The 15384-nt window shown below is 33.0% G+C and overlaps 1 protein-coding gene across 1 annotated transcript in view; it reads right to left on the bottom strand.

Moving 5' to 3' along the window:
* Positions 1–1162: 1162 nt before the first annotated feature.
* The window catches only part of LOC148615639 (inositol 1,4,5-trisphosphate-gated calcium channel ITPR3-like), a 63975-nt gene continuing 49753 nt past the window's right edge, over positions 1163–15384 (bottom strand). The window contains exons 54-68 of the mRNA XM_088582087.1: positions 15189–15272; positions 14715–14900; positions 14075–14186; positions 13578–13693; positions 12773–12942; positions 12351–12494; positions 11875–12036; positions 11327–11438; positions 10973–11096; positions 10458–10633; positions 9025–9177; positions 5550–5627; positions 5021–5140; positions 4669–4806; positions 1163–3376 (exon numbers count right to left, since the gene is read on the bottom strand). Coding sequence (XP_088438213.1) covers positions 2564–3376; positions 4669–4806; positions 5021–5140; positions 5550–5627; positions 9025–9177; positions 10458–10633; positions 10973–11096; positions 11327–11438; positions 11875–12036; positions 12351–12494; positions 12773–12942; positions 13578–13693; positions 14075–14186; positions 14715–14900; positions 15189–15272 — 2688 coding nt within the window. The 3' untranslated portion in view covers positions 1163–2563. The remainder of the gene's footprint in view (positions 3377–4668; positions 4807–5020; positions 5141–5549; positions 5628–9024; positions 9178–10457; positions 10634–10972; positions 11097–11326; positions 11439–11874; positions 12037–12350; positions 12495–12772; positions 12943–13577; positions 13694–14074; positions 14187–14714; positions 14901–15188; positions 15273–15384) is intronic.

Below are 15384 nucleotides of genomic sequence, written 5' to 3'. Positions count from 1 at the left end.
GCTAGGAGAGTAGCACAATTTGTGCCCATTGGAATACCAATTTGTTGCTGAAAAGTAGCTCCTCCAAATTTGACAAATATGATATCAATGAGGAAATAAAATCAAGCATGCTACAAACCTGCTTTTCTGTGCAGCACACTTGAAGTACTCTTATGAGATGTTTTAGAAAAATATATGGATTCGTAACCTAGAACAACACAATTTCTCGAATCTGCAAAACGAATAAGTCCTTTTAAACAACATTTCAATTGATCACGTGGCAACGTTATGTAAGGTGTTGAAAAGTCAAGAGTTTGAAGAAAACAAACTTCCGAAAAAGAGCGGGATTTTAGGTTTTCAAATAAATCTATAGAATTTTGATGTATCTGCACATGATTAATGCCACTACGAGAGATAACTAGCTTGTTGTCCATGTTTCACTGCAGGCAATATCTATTTAAGGTGAATTGGAATCCCTTTCGTGAGGCAAGATGAAAGGTTGTTGTATGAAGTTTTGGAATCCATTACAAGTAAGGCAAGTCCTCACATTTTGTTCCGATGTTTAGAGAAGACATGAAGGACTTGTGGTTGTTTAGGATTTCATTTTTGTCAGAACTAGTACGTTTGTATGTGGTATTACCTGGGGGTGGTGAAGTATTGTATTGCATAAGAAGTATTATGGGATATGGGAACTGTACTATCTTACTGCTAGTGCTTAATTATAAAGATATATAGCAGTAGCGTACATGGCGAAGATCAAAATAAAGCTACACCCCAACTCTGGAATCGAAGCAAGGGAGGCTGCAATATGCTACATCATGTACTAATGATCACATTCTAGATTTACTTGAGTAAGTATCACTGGGCTAATGAAAGCTATATTTTCATATACTAGTAGACGAAAAAATCAAGCCATTACTATAGCTGTGACCATGAAATTTGTAGGCCAGTATGTTGACGCCTATATATGTTAAATCGGACCTCGCCCTTAAATTGCATTTTGGCTACAAATAATGTATGTACAAAATGGATATACAATATGCAGTATTGCAAGCTTGGGTAGTTTTTGTACGGGGAGTGTAAAATGAAGTTTCTAGGGGCAAACTTTGAGGATTAACTATAGAATGAATACTTCGTTAGAAAAGTTTACACTGAATGCTATGATAATAAGTACAGGCATAACTTGATATATGAAAACATACGTATTCATAACAAATGTTATATAGAATGAAATAGAGAAACTATCATAGAACATATAATATACGTGACACATGTGGAAAATACAAAATAACTGCATATTGAATGTCGAGCAAAACACAGTCAAAAATATATATAAACCTTTATGCTCGCGCGACTTCCCTCCTTTTGTGCGAATATATATATAAACTACCATAGGTATATTGGAACAGCGTTCTGTACTGTCGTCTGTTCTAAATTTAAAACAACTTATTAAACTTCAGTATTTGCACGAGGTTGTTTCTGCTCGGGTTTCTTTTATTTGGTGCACAAGATGTGTGTATTTGGTGCACAAGATGTGTGTATTTGAATAATGTTAAACCTAAAACAATTAAATATATATAAAAAAATGCGCTTAAAAATATCCTTAGCATTTTCATCCAGTCCGCAATTTAAGTTAATTTCATATGAACCCACTTTACTCACCAAATAATACACAAATACTTAACATACATTACGGAAAGACTTAAGTTTGTCAACTTTACGTGTATAGTTACAACTGATGGTAGATAACTATATTTTCATTTTAACCAAATAAATAAAATGCATGTTATGAAAAAACAAAACAAAACAAAACAAAAAACATCGACATTCTTCACGAAAAGTACATTATGGTAGTATATGAAGTACTGATGCAAGTTCGTGATTTTTTTAAATGTAATGTTCATCACAGGCGACTTTTGGTCCACAGCGTGCACTTCTCATTTCATAAATATGTTGCAAGTCGAGGGAGGGGTGTCCCGCAGATTTTTATTGCGGCTCTCTCCCTTTGAAAATTGTTGATCCGCCCCTGACCGTGATCGATATCTAAGTTCATCTGCTAGATTATCCAAGTTTTCAAGAAAATAACCTTAAAGATTTCAGAAATAATTCTTTAAAATTATGCTATCATGAAATAATAATAAACTACGAATGAATAATCCACTCTCCGATTTTTTTTTGCAGGAAATAAATAAAAATTTTCACGAACTCATCAAACAACCCAGCTTCACATTGAGTAAAACTTTGTTAAAATTCGATTCAGAAAATGATGAATTTATGGCGCTTAAGATATAAAAAAGTACCATTTCTTGTGAATATATGTTCAACTAATCTAGTAGAAAGAAAGGTCAAGGTACAATCACTACTGAGCTTAAAGTATACACAAATTACAATTAAAACAGTAAAAATATTCACACCGAAATATACTGCAAAAACAAAATGCACACACTTGTCAAAGAAAATTCAATGTAGAAAGTAAATTATAGAAGCATATATAAACTATTGTGAAATGATCAATATCAGGACTCTCATCGACAGTCACTGCTGTGTGTGCTGTCAGCATCTCCAGGGTGATCAAGTGGAATGATCAATACCTGGACTCTCCTCGATAGTCACTGCTGTGTGTGCTGTCAGCATCTCCAGGGTGATCAAACTCAGGAAGATCAAATAATCCTTCTACAGATTCCGGTCTGAAGTCACTTGCTCTTCTGTCAGTACTACCGCGTCTATCCATAAAAGATGGTGGTGGCGGCGGGAAAGTCTCACTGTCTGGGAAGAACTGGTACCCGCCTCGCGGACTTGTTGTTCTACCCTCTTGCCAACGAGGGCTCAACATCCCGCTGGTAATGGTATCCCGTCTTGTTAAGGGACTTGGTGTTATAGGTCTGATCTCTCCATCACTGCCGTGCCTCGACCACGATGGACTACGAAGTCTATCTTCATACCGAATTGGGCTTACGCTTCCAACATATGGATCGTCGTCATCATACCTCGATGGACTACGTCGGCGAAGTCGATCGTGTTCTATTCTACTTGGACTACCGCTACGGCTGCCAATGGATGGTCTCCTGTCAAATCTAGAAGCACTAGGCAAGGGAGATAACAGCTCTGACTTATCTTTCCCAAGCATACTTGTAGCAAGCCCTACATCACTAAACCGTCGAGGACTAGACCGTCCACTTAATGCACTTGCTTGAGGATATGTAGGTTTAAGATACTGTTGTGGCATGCCGGGAGTAGTAGGGTCTTCGGCGGGTAATTGGGGATATAACATTCCGGTTAGAGGGTCCTGTTCGGCAGGAGCAGGTAGTTTTGCTCGCCTTCTGAATGATCCGAGACGATGTTTCTGTTCCCACACTTTCTGTCTTACCCTTTCTTCACTTCGTTTCTTCTCGAGTTCCTGAAAGTTCAAAATTTAAAATTATATTTGATAAAATAAAACAACTGAAACAGCAAATTAACAAATTAAAAAAAAAAAACTACACAAAAATAGAATTACACATCTACATGAACCACTTAAATTTAAATAGAATTAGATACCTTGCGAAACGAGGCAAAAACATTTTGGGGGTAGAATTTGTGAAAAATCAAGATTTCAGGCAAATCAATTTATTTTCACAACTCCGGGAAGGTCGAGCTGGGATCAATGTTCTTCTGGAATAATTACCGGACTTCAAGTTTTAATTATGTAGGTAAGATTGCTTTTGACCATAACATTGGGTCCTGACTTCAATTTTAATTCGATCCTATCATAGTACCCTTAGTAGCAACAAACAAACTGACATACCATAAAAACAAAAACAAACATACAAATGAATGAAAACATTTAGTGAAATTTTCATTGTAATATCAAGAAAGATAACGAGGTTTTACGAATATAAACACTTTAGCTACGAGTGTTTCACGAATGGTAATGATTATTAATGGAGTTACTGATATGAATTTGAGCCTTATAGCCTCATGCATTCTTTAGTTGAATATTTGACATGTTTTACCAGTGAAATTAATAAATATTATACCAAAACAATTCTTTCGACTTGTTCTCAGACTGACACGACAACCTACATTTGTAACCCTCTCTGTGCTCTCAAAGTATTCGTATATATTCGCAGTGTTCGCTTGAATTCGTGTTTTCCGTTAATCCACCGAAAAACTACTCGCAATCATTCGTAAATGAATCGTAAAACAATGGTATAAAATAGCAGACCAAACCGTATCTGCTAATTCTTTACGAGTACTCGCGAGCGTATGCTCTACTAGTTCTTGTGATCGGTTTACGATGCCTTACGATTGGTTAAGAGTGATTTGTGAGCTCTTTACGAATAAAATGATCAAACAAGATTCGTGAACATTCCTGTTTAAATTTTTTGACGTATAAGAAAAAATCATCTTCTTTTGGGAATCGATACGACCGCCTGCGAATATATACGAATTGTTAAGAGTTATTTGCGAATGTTGACGAGTTAAATAAGAATGCTTGCGTGTATATATATATTTAGAATCGATTATTCAGAACGAATGTATGTTAAGGGGGAATTATTGAAAGCAACGTTGAATCTCTTTTCAAACATTTGCTTTCAGATGAATTGATGTAGCAACGAATCATAAATAATTCAATAATTCAAAGTTAAAACAGCTTGCCTGAACAATTTTAAAAAATAATTCCCCCCCCCCAAAAAAAAATGTATTCACCTCTCGCTTTTGTTTCTCCACAATGGAAGTGACATGGTATAGTAGGTCATCTATCTTAGTTTCTGCTGAATCTTTACCCATCCCGGCCAATGACAGGGCTCGGTCAAGAGGGAAGAAGTCAAAATTCTCCTTCTGTAACTGCGAGATAAATACTGAAGTATATGTAACATTTTCGTTGCAAAATTATCGGAGTAGTCATTTTTTATTCTCTTTCAAATTTAACCTTTTTCCGTCTGTCTTACGGTAATAAGATAACAATTTCCCGATTTAAATCAGATTTGAAGTGTATCAATTAATTTGTTTTTGAGTCGTGCATTATTTTGTGATTCTGTGAATTACCAGTAATACTTACTAATTTGAAGACATACATCTCTAATGCTGTGTAGTCATTGACTTTTGTTCCATTCAAATGGATAAAGAAGAAAATGTACGCCCACATATTGTGTTCATGTCTGACATGGTGATCAAATCCCTGCAACAGTTAAAAGTATCTAAGTACATAAAAGTTTGATATTGTATCTGTTCACAAAAGCAAAGAAATTGCTGTAAACAAAGACATATTCTAAACAGTTGGACCTCATAGAACTTGATTTGGGATACTTTTTTGGTAATTGTGGATTCCCCAAGTGCCAAGTTTCACAACTCAGGCGATTGACCAATTACTTTGAATTGCGCTTAACTAATATTCTGGTGTCTCGACTGCTTGATTTTTTAAAACATAACTCATAAACCTGTTTCCCAGCTTAGAGTAAATTTTGTTATATACCAAGAATATTATTATATTGAAAAAAAAATACGAAAAGAAAAAAAAAAAAAAAAAAAAAAAAAAAAAACACACACATACACGCAAAACCAAACCTTAATGCTATTCAAGTTCCTACCTTTCCGTGATGTTCAAAGTCATAGCTGTTCCTACTACAGATAAAACAAGTGTCACGCATGTCCGCTTCAGCTGTCCACTGCAAGCATCAAGCGATAAATTCATGATCTCTCATAATCTAACACTTTGACGTTTTTATTTTCTTATAATATTGAACCAACAGAAAAAAACCAAAATGTATACTTTAAACCAATACAATCAAGATATTTTCTCGATTTTCTTTTTAAGAATTCGAACTAGAGGCTTTAAAGTACTCAAATCGCTCACCTGGCTTAATGAGCAACATTCTATTTTTGTAAAAATGACCATGTTTATTTCATGGATAAAAATTCATAGCACTCAAGGCCTGAGACGATTTATATCACAGTCTTCATTGAATTCTGTCCAGTAGTTTCAGTAGATTTCTTTTATAAAAGTTATAACATTAAAAATAAGAAAAAAGGTGTCGACGAAGGGCTGTAACTCCAATGTGTTAAGATTTAAGAAATTTGACCAGAGAGAGATATCATGCTCAACGCCTTTTATTTGTCAGAATTTGGCTTAACCTAACGGTTTTGGAGATATTTGCGAAACACTCATGTCTGACCCCTTTATTTTAGTAACGGCGGCAACGTTTTTCGACTGATAAAAAATCCCTATATCAGTTCTATGCAAAAAAATAAATCTAAGGTTTATTCATTCCAATTTTGGTTCTAATTGGTCTGGTAGTGTCAGAGGATGAAGAAATAGCATACAAAATACCGAAAAATTAAAACATTTACAAGAAATTTTGGCAATTGATAGATCTCATCACGCTAAATCCTTAACCCCTTGCCAGAATTTGTCTAGACCTATCGGTTTTGGAGATATATTCAAAAAACGTCCAGCTGACCCCTACGTTCTATTTTTAGTAACATCGCCCATGTTTTTCGAAAGATTAGAAATCTCCACGACAGTTTTATGTAAAACACCCAAAGGAACATTTATACCAAGCTTGGTTCTTATTGGTCTGGTATTATCAGAGGAGAGGATTTTTGAAAAAAAAACCCATTTAAAATGGGGTTAAAATGTCGAAAAATGTAATATCTTCAACATGGCTTAACAGATTTTCATGAAAATTTGACACTAATAGAGCTCACCACGCTGAACACTTTTATTTAGTCAGCTATTTGCTAAACCTAACGGTTCTGAATATATACGCGAAAAAGTTTCTGTTTCCTATGTCTTTCTTTTTCTAGTAACGGACGGCGGCCATGTTTTTCGGGCTAGAAAGGCAAATAACTCCAACTTGGGTCAACAGAATTACACAAAAATCACCCTAAATGTGTTTTGTTTTATCTTGCTTAGTTTTTCAAGTGAAAATTTTCTTAACCTTGTGGTTTTATAGATATTAAAAAAAAGAGTGCTGTTCGATCCCTACATTATATTTTAAGTTACAACGGCCATGTTTGTCGACGGTTCAAAAATCCCAACATTAGTTCTAAGCAAGATACCCTGAGGAATACCCATGCCAAGTCTGTCCTAATTGGTTCATTAGTTCTTTTACAAATAGCCCCCCACCCCCTAAAAAAACCAAAAGATTCAAACACCCCCCCCCCCAAAAAAAACAAAAAAAACAAAAAAAAAACCAACATAAAATGCTATTTCATATTTCAGGGGACATAACTCCATAAAAGTCTGTCTAATTTTAAAAAAAAATTAATTGACGAAAGGTCTTGTACTCTTAATTATAATGCAAATGACTATTTTCAACTAACTTTTATAGTATAAATGTGATTATTACCTAATTATAAGGTTTTATCTTGTTTATTAAATATACACATATTTTTCTCTATTTTCAAAATTTATTCAGGACAGGACGACCTATTTGACTGTCGATGTACTATTGCACTGACCCCATATTGACCTTTATTTAAGCCTTTTGATTGGTTGAACTTTTTTTAAGCGCTTCATTGAAAAACTCAAAAAACTCGTGTGTAAAAACGTAGATGTGACTCTCGTTTGCCAATTCGTAAACATGGAGCGATCAATTTCCTATTCCTGGTCGAATGGTTGTCTCTTTGACATATTCCCCATTTCCATTCTTTATTATATCTCATAGACAAATTAGGTAATAAAACAGTTATTAAATGGGTTGGATGCAATAGACCAGAACATTTGTCCTCGTGCAATAGAACATCGATCATTCTCAGTATCTCAGATCAAATATTCTGGTCTATTGCATCCAACCTATTTAACAACTGTATAATATCCACAAACTGCAAAAATACCAAAATAGAATTTCTTTGAAATTTTCAAGGAAGATAGATCTTATTAAATTAAAGAGTTTAAGAATTCTTAGTTTTTTCTATATGCAACAGTTTTTTGAAACATAGGCGAAAAATTCATGTCGAACCTCTATGGTCTATTTTAGTAACAGCAGCCATATTTGACTTTGGATCGAAATTCCGCAAATAAAAATTTAGGAGAAATACCCTCCGTAGCATTCATAACAAGTTTGGTTCTCAATTGGTCCAATAGTGTCAGAGGAGAAGAGTTTTGAAAAATTGTTAACCACGACAACGGACGCCAAGTGATGGCAATAATCCACATGGCCCTTTGAATCAGGCGATCTAAAAATATAAGCCAAAATATGCAAAAATAGGTATTCTGGCCTTCTAAGCACATTTACTTCCAAGACGTATTTTACCATACCACGACTCAATTGAACCTTTTTAAGGCTGTTTTATTAAACAAGTTTCTACTTAGATTTTTTTTATTTGAAAACATTGACTAAAACTTGTAACAGTTACATTGTTTTTTTGTCGCTTTTCAATGGCAATAACTTTATAAGATGTCTTACTTCTTCGACCCAATAGAGACTAATGTCTAATGGTTTTATTTAGCTACAACTTGTTCTTGTTCCCTATACGTTTCATAAATAGATAGTCATGGTGACTATTTTTTTTTCACGGATCAAAACTCAAAATGCGTTTTTTGTTTGGTTCAGGATACCCTAAGGAAAAATATGTCAACTTTCTTTAAAATCAAATAATTCCCGAGAATATGTTTATTTTTTAGACGATGACGACAACGACGCCAAGTTAGCGCACGTGGCAACTTGGTTAAGTTAATCAAAAAGGTGGTATGACTTCCCATTGCCTAAAACAATTAAAATTCCCATGTTAGTCAAATAAAAGAAAATTTGGACTTAATAAAATTAATCAATTTGGTAAGACACATTTACTAAATTAAAGAAATCGACATAGCTTGTGCGCAATCGCATTACCCGATGTTTTGTTTTGTTTTTGTTTCGTTTTGTTTTAAAAAAAATAATAGGGTCGGGAGTTCAGGATGCCAAAGCGTGACGAAAAAACGCAGGGTCGATATATCAGATGAAAAGACAGACAAAAGGAAATTCCTAGTACTTTTACCACCTTCGTTAGTAAAGTAATTGAATGTGTATGCTTGCTACATTAATCCATTAAGACTACCTCTATAAACTGATTCGTACTTGCCTTCAGATCTCGTAGCTCAGAAAAGGTATCAACTATTATACCAAAGATTATGTTCAACCCAATGGTGGTGATGAAAATAAAGAAAGACACATGATATAAAACAACCCATCCAAACTTGGCAAATGTTTTCTCTGCTGGGTGAGCCTTCATTTCCTGTAAATCAAGAAAGAGTTCTGGTATATTACAACCAATTAAACTTATGCAGTTGTCTCCTCTGATGGCTAAACCCTCACTTGTTTTATCAGATGAAATAAAATCTACAAGAATTATTAGATTTGTTTCAAATACAAGATATAACTGCGAGGGAATATTAAACAAACTATATAATGTTTACAATATAATGCACGTTTATTCTGTATTGAAAATATCTGAATCTTACTACAAAATCTACAAGTAATGGAATAATATAAGTAAAGCCCGGGAAATTAATTATTTTCTTTTCACATAAAAAACAGGTGAAGTGTCCGAAGCTGTAACAAAATGAATGAAATAAAAGTAAAGCACATCTTTAACATTTTATAAGAATACGCGTCTATGTATATTTAATTATACCCCCTGATAAAAGACCCCCATTTTCTTTGGAGGTATATAGGATTCACCTTCTCTCTATGTCCGAATGTCTGTCCGCCTGTCCGTCCACATTTCTTGAAATCGCAATTTCTAATAAGCCGCTCAAGGGAATTTGATAAAATTTTATAGGAAGGTTGGGTATCATATGAAGATGCCCAGTAAACAGTTAGATGACAGAAAATGCAATATATGCGATGTTAATTGCATAGAAGATGAAATTAATTTTCTATTTGAATGTTAAAGGAATCAAAATTATAGACAAATATTCTTGAACATTTTAGACTATTGTTCAAATTTCGCCTTTTTATCACAACGAGATAAATTGTTTTGGTTAATGATAAATGAAAATGAGAAGGTAATCTACCAACTTGCAAACCTATTATAATTATTTACAAAAGTAAAAAAATGATCCCAAAACTCTGTAATAGTTATTCATTTTATTGTTTTACAATCACTGTCGAAGGACTTCTTTGGGAAGATAATCCAAATTAAGGGTTTTACATGTTAAAACCTCGTAAGCGTAACTCCCCGTAAATTGATGAAATTTTATAGGAAGGTAGGATATCATATATAGATGTCCATGACGGAATATAATTACTGTCGAAGGAATTCTAGGTATTATCCAAATAAGGGTTTTACATTTTTAAACCTTGCAATTGCAACTCCTCCTAAACTGCTCAAGTGATGTTGATGCTATTTTAAAGGACGGTTAGGTATCATATGTAGATATGCATGAAGAAATAAATTAACTGTTAGATGACACCAAAACTAGATATGCCAACAACGTTTTTTAAATTTAAATCCCTTAAAGGAGGGTATATTGATCACAGTACTTTTTTTTCGGGAAAAATAATAAATCTGACCTCGAAAAGTTGTCCGATTAATCCATATCTGATGACTGTGATAGTACATTGCCACAGTGATGCACAGTACAAATATGAATCAGGATCAAACATGCTCCTCATCATAGCAAAACTGATAATGGCATACAGATAAAACACAACTAATCCTAGTACAGCAACCCAAACTAATGATCTGCCTGAAAATATATCGTAACTCACATTGACATTTTCAAAACTTTTTAACCCGAAATCTAAGACCCATAAAAACACAAAGACTTTTTAAATAAATGAATACATATCGCATTTACAACTATTTTTTTATTATAAAATGAAGATAAATTATGATTATGTTGGTTTTAGTAATTAGGAAAGGCGTGTCGGTTCAATCGGATATTAAACTAAAGACTGGGAGACACCATAGACACAATTGATAAAACGACTGATAATTACTTTTTTTTCTAAATGAACACCACTTAAGGAGAGAATCATATTAAATGAGGGTTCAAACCTTATAACATAATACAAATATATTTTACCATTTTGTGTAACAGCTTTGATAACTCCACTCAAAAGCTGGTTATTATTGACAATATTTAACATGTGGAATGCAAAGAAATAACCATGGGCTAAAGTTCCACCAATGGACAATCCAAGGAAGGCCTAAAAACAAGAGTGATTTTATGAAAATATAGTTTAAAGCATTGACTATTTCAATTACTAAAAATTCTTTTAATAAGTTACAATAAATTTTATTGCAGAGTTTCTCGGAAAACATCCAAACAAGCAAAAGAATCTGGCACTAGAAACAAAATCAAGTGATTAACAGCAAAAATTTATAAACGACTTGGACCAAATTTAAGAAATAAAAGATTAAATTCTTTGAATATTACCAAATAGTAGAATGTAGTAAAACTGAGGAACTTAGCATCAAGTTTTGACTGATGTGGCTTTTTGAAATCTTCATCTCTGTCATCATCTTTCTTTCGTCTACTAAAAAACTGCCTGAAACGATATCATAAGTGTATTGTAAATAGGCAATACTAATGGACAAGTCTACTTTTCAACTAAGAAAATTATTGAAACTTTTGATTAAATGCAATCATTGATTCTTGGTAGATATGTGTATGTTTAATATCTGTAGTCATTAAGGTAACTCAGGATATGAATCAGGATATGCCAGTAGGACTATTTAGTAGAAATTGTTTGGTAAAAAGCCTTTATAAAACATGATTTTTCCCTTGTAAGGAAAAAGGCATTTTTGCAAATAAACTAAACAAAATGTTAACACACTAGTAACTACAGATTACAAATATTTATCGTCATCAAATGGTAGTTGTTCAGTCTTTCATCGGGTTATTGTTGTTTTTCTTGTTTACACTTATCATGGGAAGAGCAATATAACAATTATGAATTTCAATTCATTCATATATTTACTTACTTAACGGAGTCAATGGTAGTTCGAAATTTTGGTAACCTTGGGTGATTTCCAACAAAATAGCTGATGAAAACTAACAATGAGAAAAAATTGTGCGTTCCACCAAGCACATAGATGGAAATATCGTACTGCTCCTGGGTTAACACGGAAATATCTGGTATTGGACTGAAAACATTGAACAATATAAATAAGGACCCTGGATTGACATTGACAAAGTTAAATTTATATTCAAATTGTGTCTTTGTGAATACCTTAAAAGCAACTTTGTCAGATATTTAAATAGTTTTGTAATCCGAAAATAAAGTGTCTGATCAGAATATTTTATTACGACACATTATAAGATCAATAACCATGTTATCCATATTGGTAAGTTTCATGTGAGTAGTAATAATAGAATAATATCTAATTGTTTATATTTAAATTCATTTATGCAGTATCTACTAGCATTTTAATAGACAGCAGAACTAGCACAAACTCACTTATCAACTTCAGGCGGAACAGAGTCAGAGCTTTTGTTGATTTGAAGGACTGGGTCTCCCAACGAGGCTTTAGCTTGCCATGTTACAAGCATTAAAATGTTGATGGCAAAGCTTATTACTGTAACCAGATGGTTCCAAACTAGCCTTAAAAAGGAAATTTGAATTTTGACAATATTTATTTTTTTGTATTTATATTTAATTTTTTGGGGGGTAAAATCATAATGACCTTTATAAACTATAACAGAGAAGGAGATGATAATTTTTGATAATATTGTATAGATCAAAGACATCATGGTCTTTAAAACCAATTGCAGGTTTTTATTTGAAGTAACTTACAATATCAAGAAACTATTAATATATTTTTTTATCATAGCATGGTGGTAAATCACTGGATTATAGGTCAATAAATGGATTACACTGACCAGCCTTTCGTCAGACATATTGCTATCGGATTACTGAGTATCGTTCTTTGATAAATGATATCCTTCATTATGTCCTTTGTCCAGCCCATCAGATCCCGAATTTTGTTGCTTGGAGACGATCTATCAACATTCCATTTCAAACTCTCTTTCACCTCTTCTCGAAGCACTCGCTAGAAAAATATAAATGATGACATGCGTACGAGAAATATACCCAACACGTTTATTGATGTTCTTTGGATAGTAAGGATGATTAAATTCTACTAAGGAGTATATAAGAACTTCGATGTTTTAAAAACAAACAAGAGGCTTCCAGGAGCCTGAATCGCTCACCTGGTTAAAGTTTGTCTTTCAAGGGCAATAAGCTTAACAAGGAGTTGTCCAACAATTTTGACTCAAGAAAACGTTGGTAGGGCTATCATAAGGATCATTTTAGCGATAGAAAGTTTCTCTCTGCCTCTCTTACCAAAAGGGCAAGAGTACCAACATGGCATAACAGATTAAAATGAAAATTTGACCACAGATAGATCTCATCATGTTGAACACTTTTACCCCCATGTCAGAATTTTGCTAAACCTAACAGTTTCGAATATAAATGTCAAAAACTACTGTCTTATCCCTATGTTCTATTTTTACTAACGCCGGCCATGTTTTTCGACGGATCAAAATTCCCCACATCAGTTCTATGGACAATACCCCAAAAACATTCAAGTTTGGTTCCAATTGATCAAGTAGTGCCAGAGGAGAAGAGTTTTGAAAAAATGTTAACGACATATATATTTTTTTAGTTTTAATGATAAGTATCTACCTTATTCTTCACTCTGAAATTAACTTTCTGAAGTTCATCATCCTTTACAATTTCAATGGACATACAATTCTTTTTATAAAAATTGAATGCTCTCTGCTCTATGGGATTCATTTTCACTGAAATAGCAAAACGTAATTATCTTATATGAATAAAAAAAGTGAAATACAGCTTTAATATTCCTGTATTTTATATAGGTTTTGTGTGTTTACTAAAGGTATGATGTATACAAATACAAATGATTAAATTAATTGGTTCTGTCTCCATTAAAGAAAGAAAAAAACAATAATCGTGATATATCAAATTAATGAAACTAAATGTATATAAATATGAATGTCATCACATATGTAGTAATATGAGAAGTTCTAATCATACTTTCCGCTTACGTTTATATTTTTATATTGCCAATTTGGGTTAAAAAGATTAACACTCCTATAATTCTAAATTTTATAGGAATATCATAAGAGTTATAAATGAAATATATTAAATATATAATCTACATTTAGGGTTGTTTATTAATTTAGGATCAACATCTAGCATCCTGTTCAATATCAAGTAGAATCTGAAACCAACATCCATGTACACGTCAGCAAGTTCGTCCATTTGTTGACCCTAAAATCAATTATATCAATTATGTTAGTTAATCGAATTAGGGAATGTACTTTGCCATTAGGCATTATTCAACTCTAGAGTAAGCTGTCCAAAAAAAATAAATATTTACTTTCATTCACTTTCTATGTATTTGGTTTCAATGCTCATTTGGAGATTAATCATTAAAACACGTGCACAGCACACCGAAAATTGTAGTTTGCTACTTAAAACACGTGCATAGAATACCAAAAATTGGAGGTTACTACTTAAAACACGTGCATAGCATACCGAAAATTGGAAGTTACTCCTTAAAACACATGCACAGCATACCGAATATTGTAGTATTTACTTGATTCATATTTTTTGTATACTTTTGCTAATCCGATATTAAATTCAGGTTTTTTTTTAAATTATGACTAAATTACTATAAAAAACAAAACTAATGGTGGCTCTTAAACATATATTTGAAAGCACGACGAAAAATATGATACAGTTAAATGTTTAGTACAATATAGCCCATTTTGACTGCACATATTATGGCAAATGTACCTTAACTTTCTGTAGAATTGATCCTCCAAATTTTGAAAGCTTATTAACTTTTGATCTTGGTGATAAAGGTTCCTCCATCATTATACTCTTAAGCTCGGCTAGTTTCTTTTTGTCGGGTTCGTGAACTTCGTAACATTCAGCCATTAGTTGAAGGATTGCAACTTTGTCAAGAGTGTCTTTGACTTCCTTGAAAATACAGAATATTAACATCAGGTATGCCATATATTCTGGTTTAAAATTGTGCAACGTTATGATTGAAAATAAACCGAAAATTGTCTGAAACCTCCATGACATCTTATTTGTATTTATATAACAACTAAATACCTAAGGAGCAGGTACAAACGTTATTGCATAACTTTTTGAAACACAGTTTTAACGATGACCAAATTCAGATTTATTGAGTTCTGGAATGGAAAAAGATATGCAAAGTCATAACATTAATAATTTTGTACACCTGTCAATGACATATCTTACAATGCTGACTTCTGTTGCCCCTGGACCGTTTTCTTCAATAAGAGACAATATCAAATTGGCAATGCTTTCACGAAGTGTTAAAATCTGAAAACATAATATTGAATTTACTAAAAAAAAAAAAGAATGATCTTTGTCGCAACAAGTGAGAATGACTTGTTAGCTTAACAAAATACATGACATTACTGAAAATCATCAT

The sequence above is a fragment of the Perna viridis genome, chromosome 5 (genome assembly GCF_037379345.1).
Source record: "Perna viridis isolate PV_CMFRI_1.1 ecotype Kerala chromosome 5, ASM3737934v1, whole genome shotgun sequence".
NCBI classification, from domain to species: Eukaryota; Metazoa; Mollusca; class Bivalvia; order Mytilida; family Mytilidae; genus Perna; species Perna viridis.
Note: the sequence above shows the minus strand (reverse complement) of the source record. Positions and strands in the feature narration are given on the sequence as shown.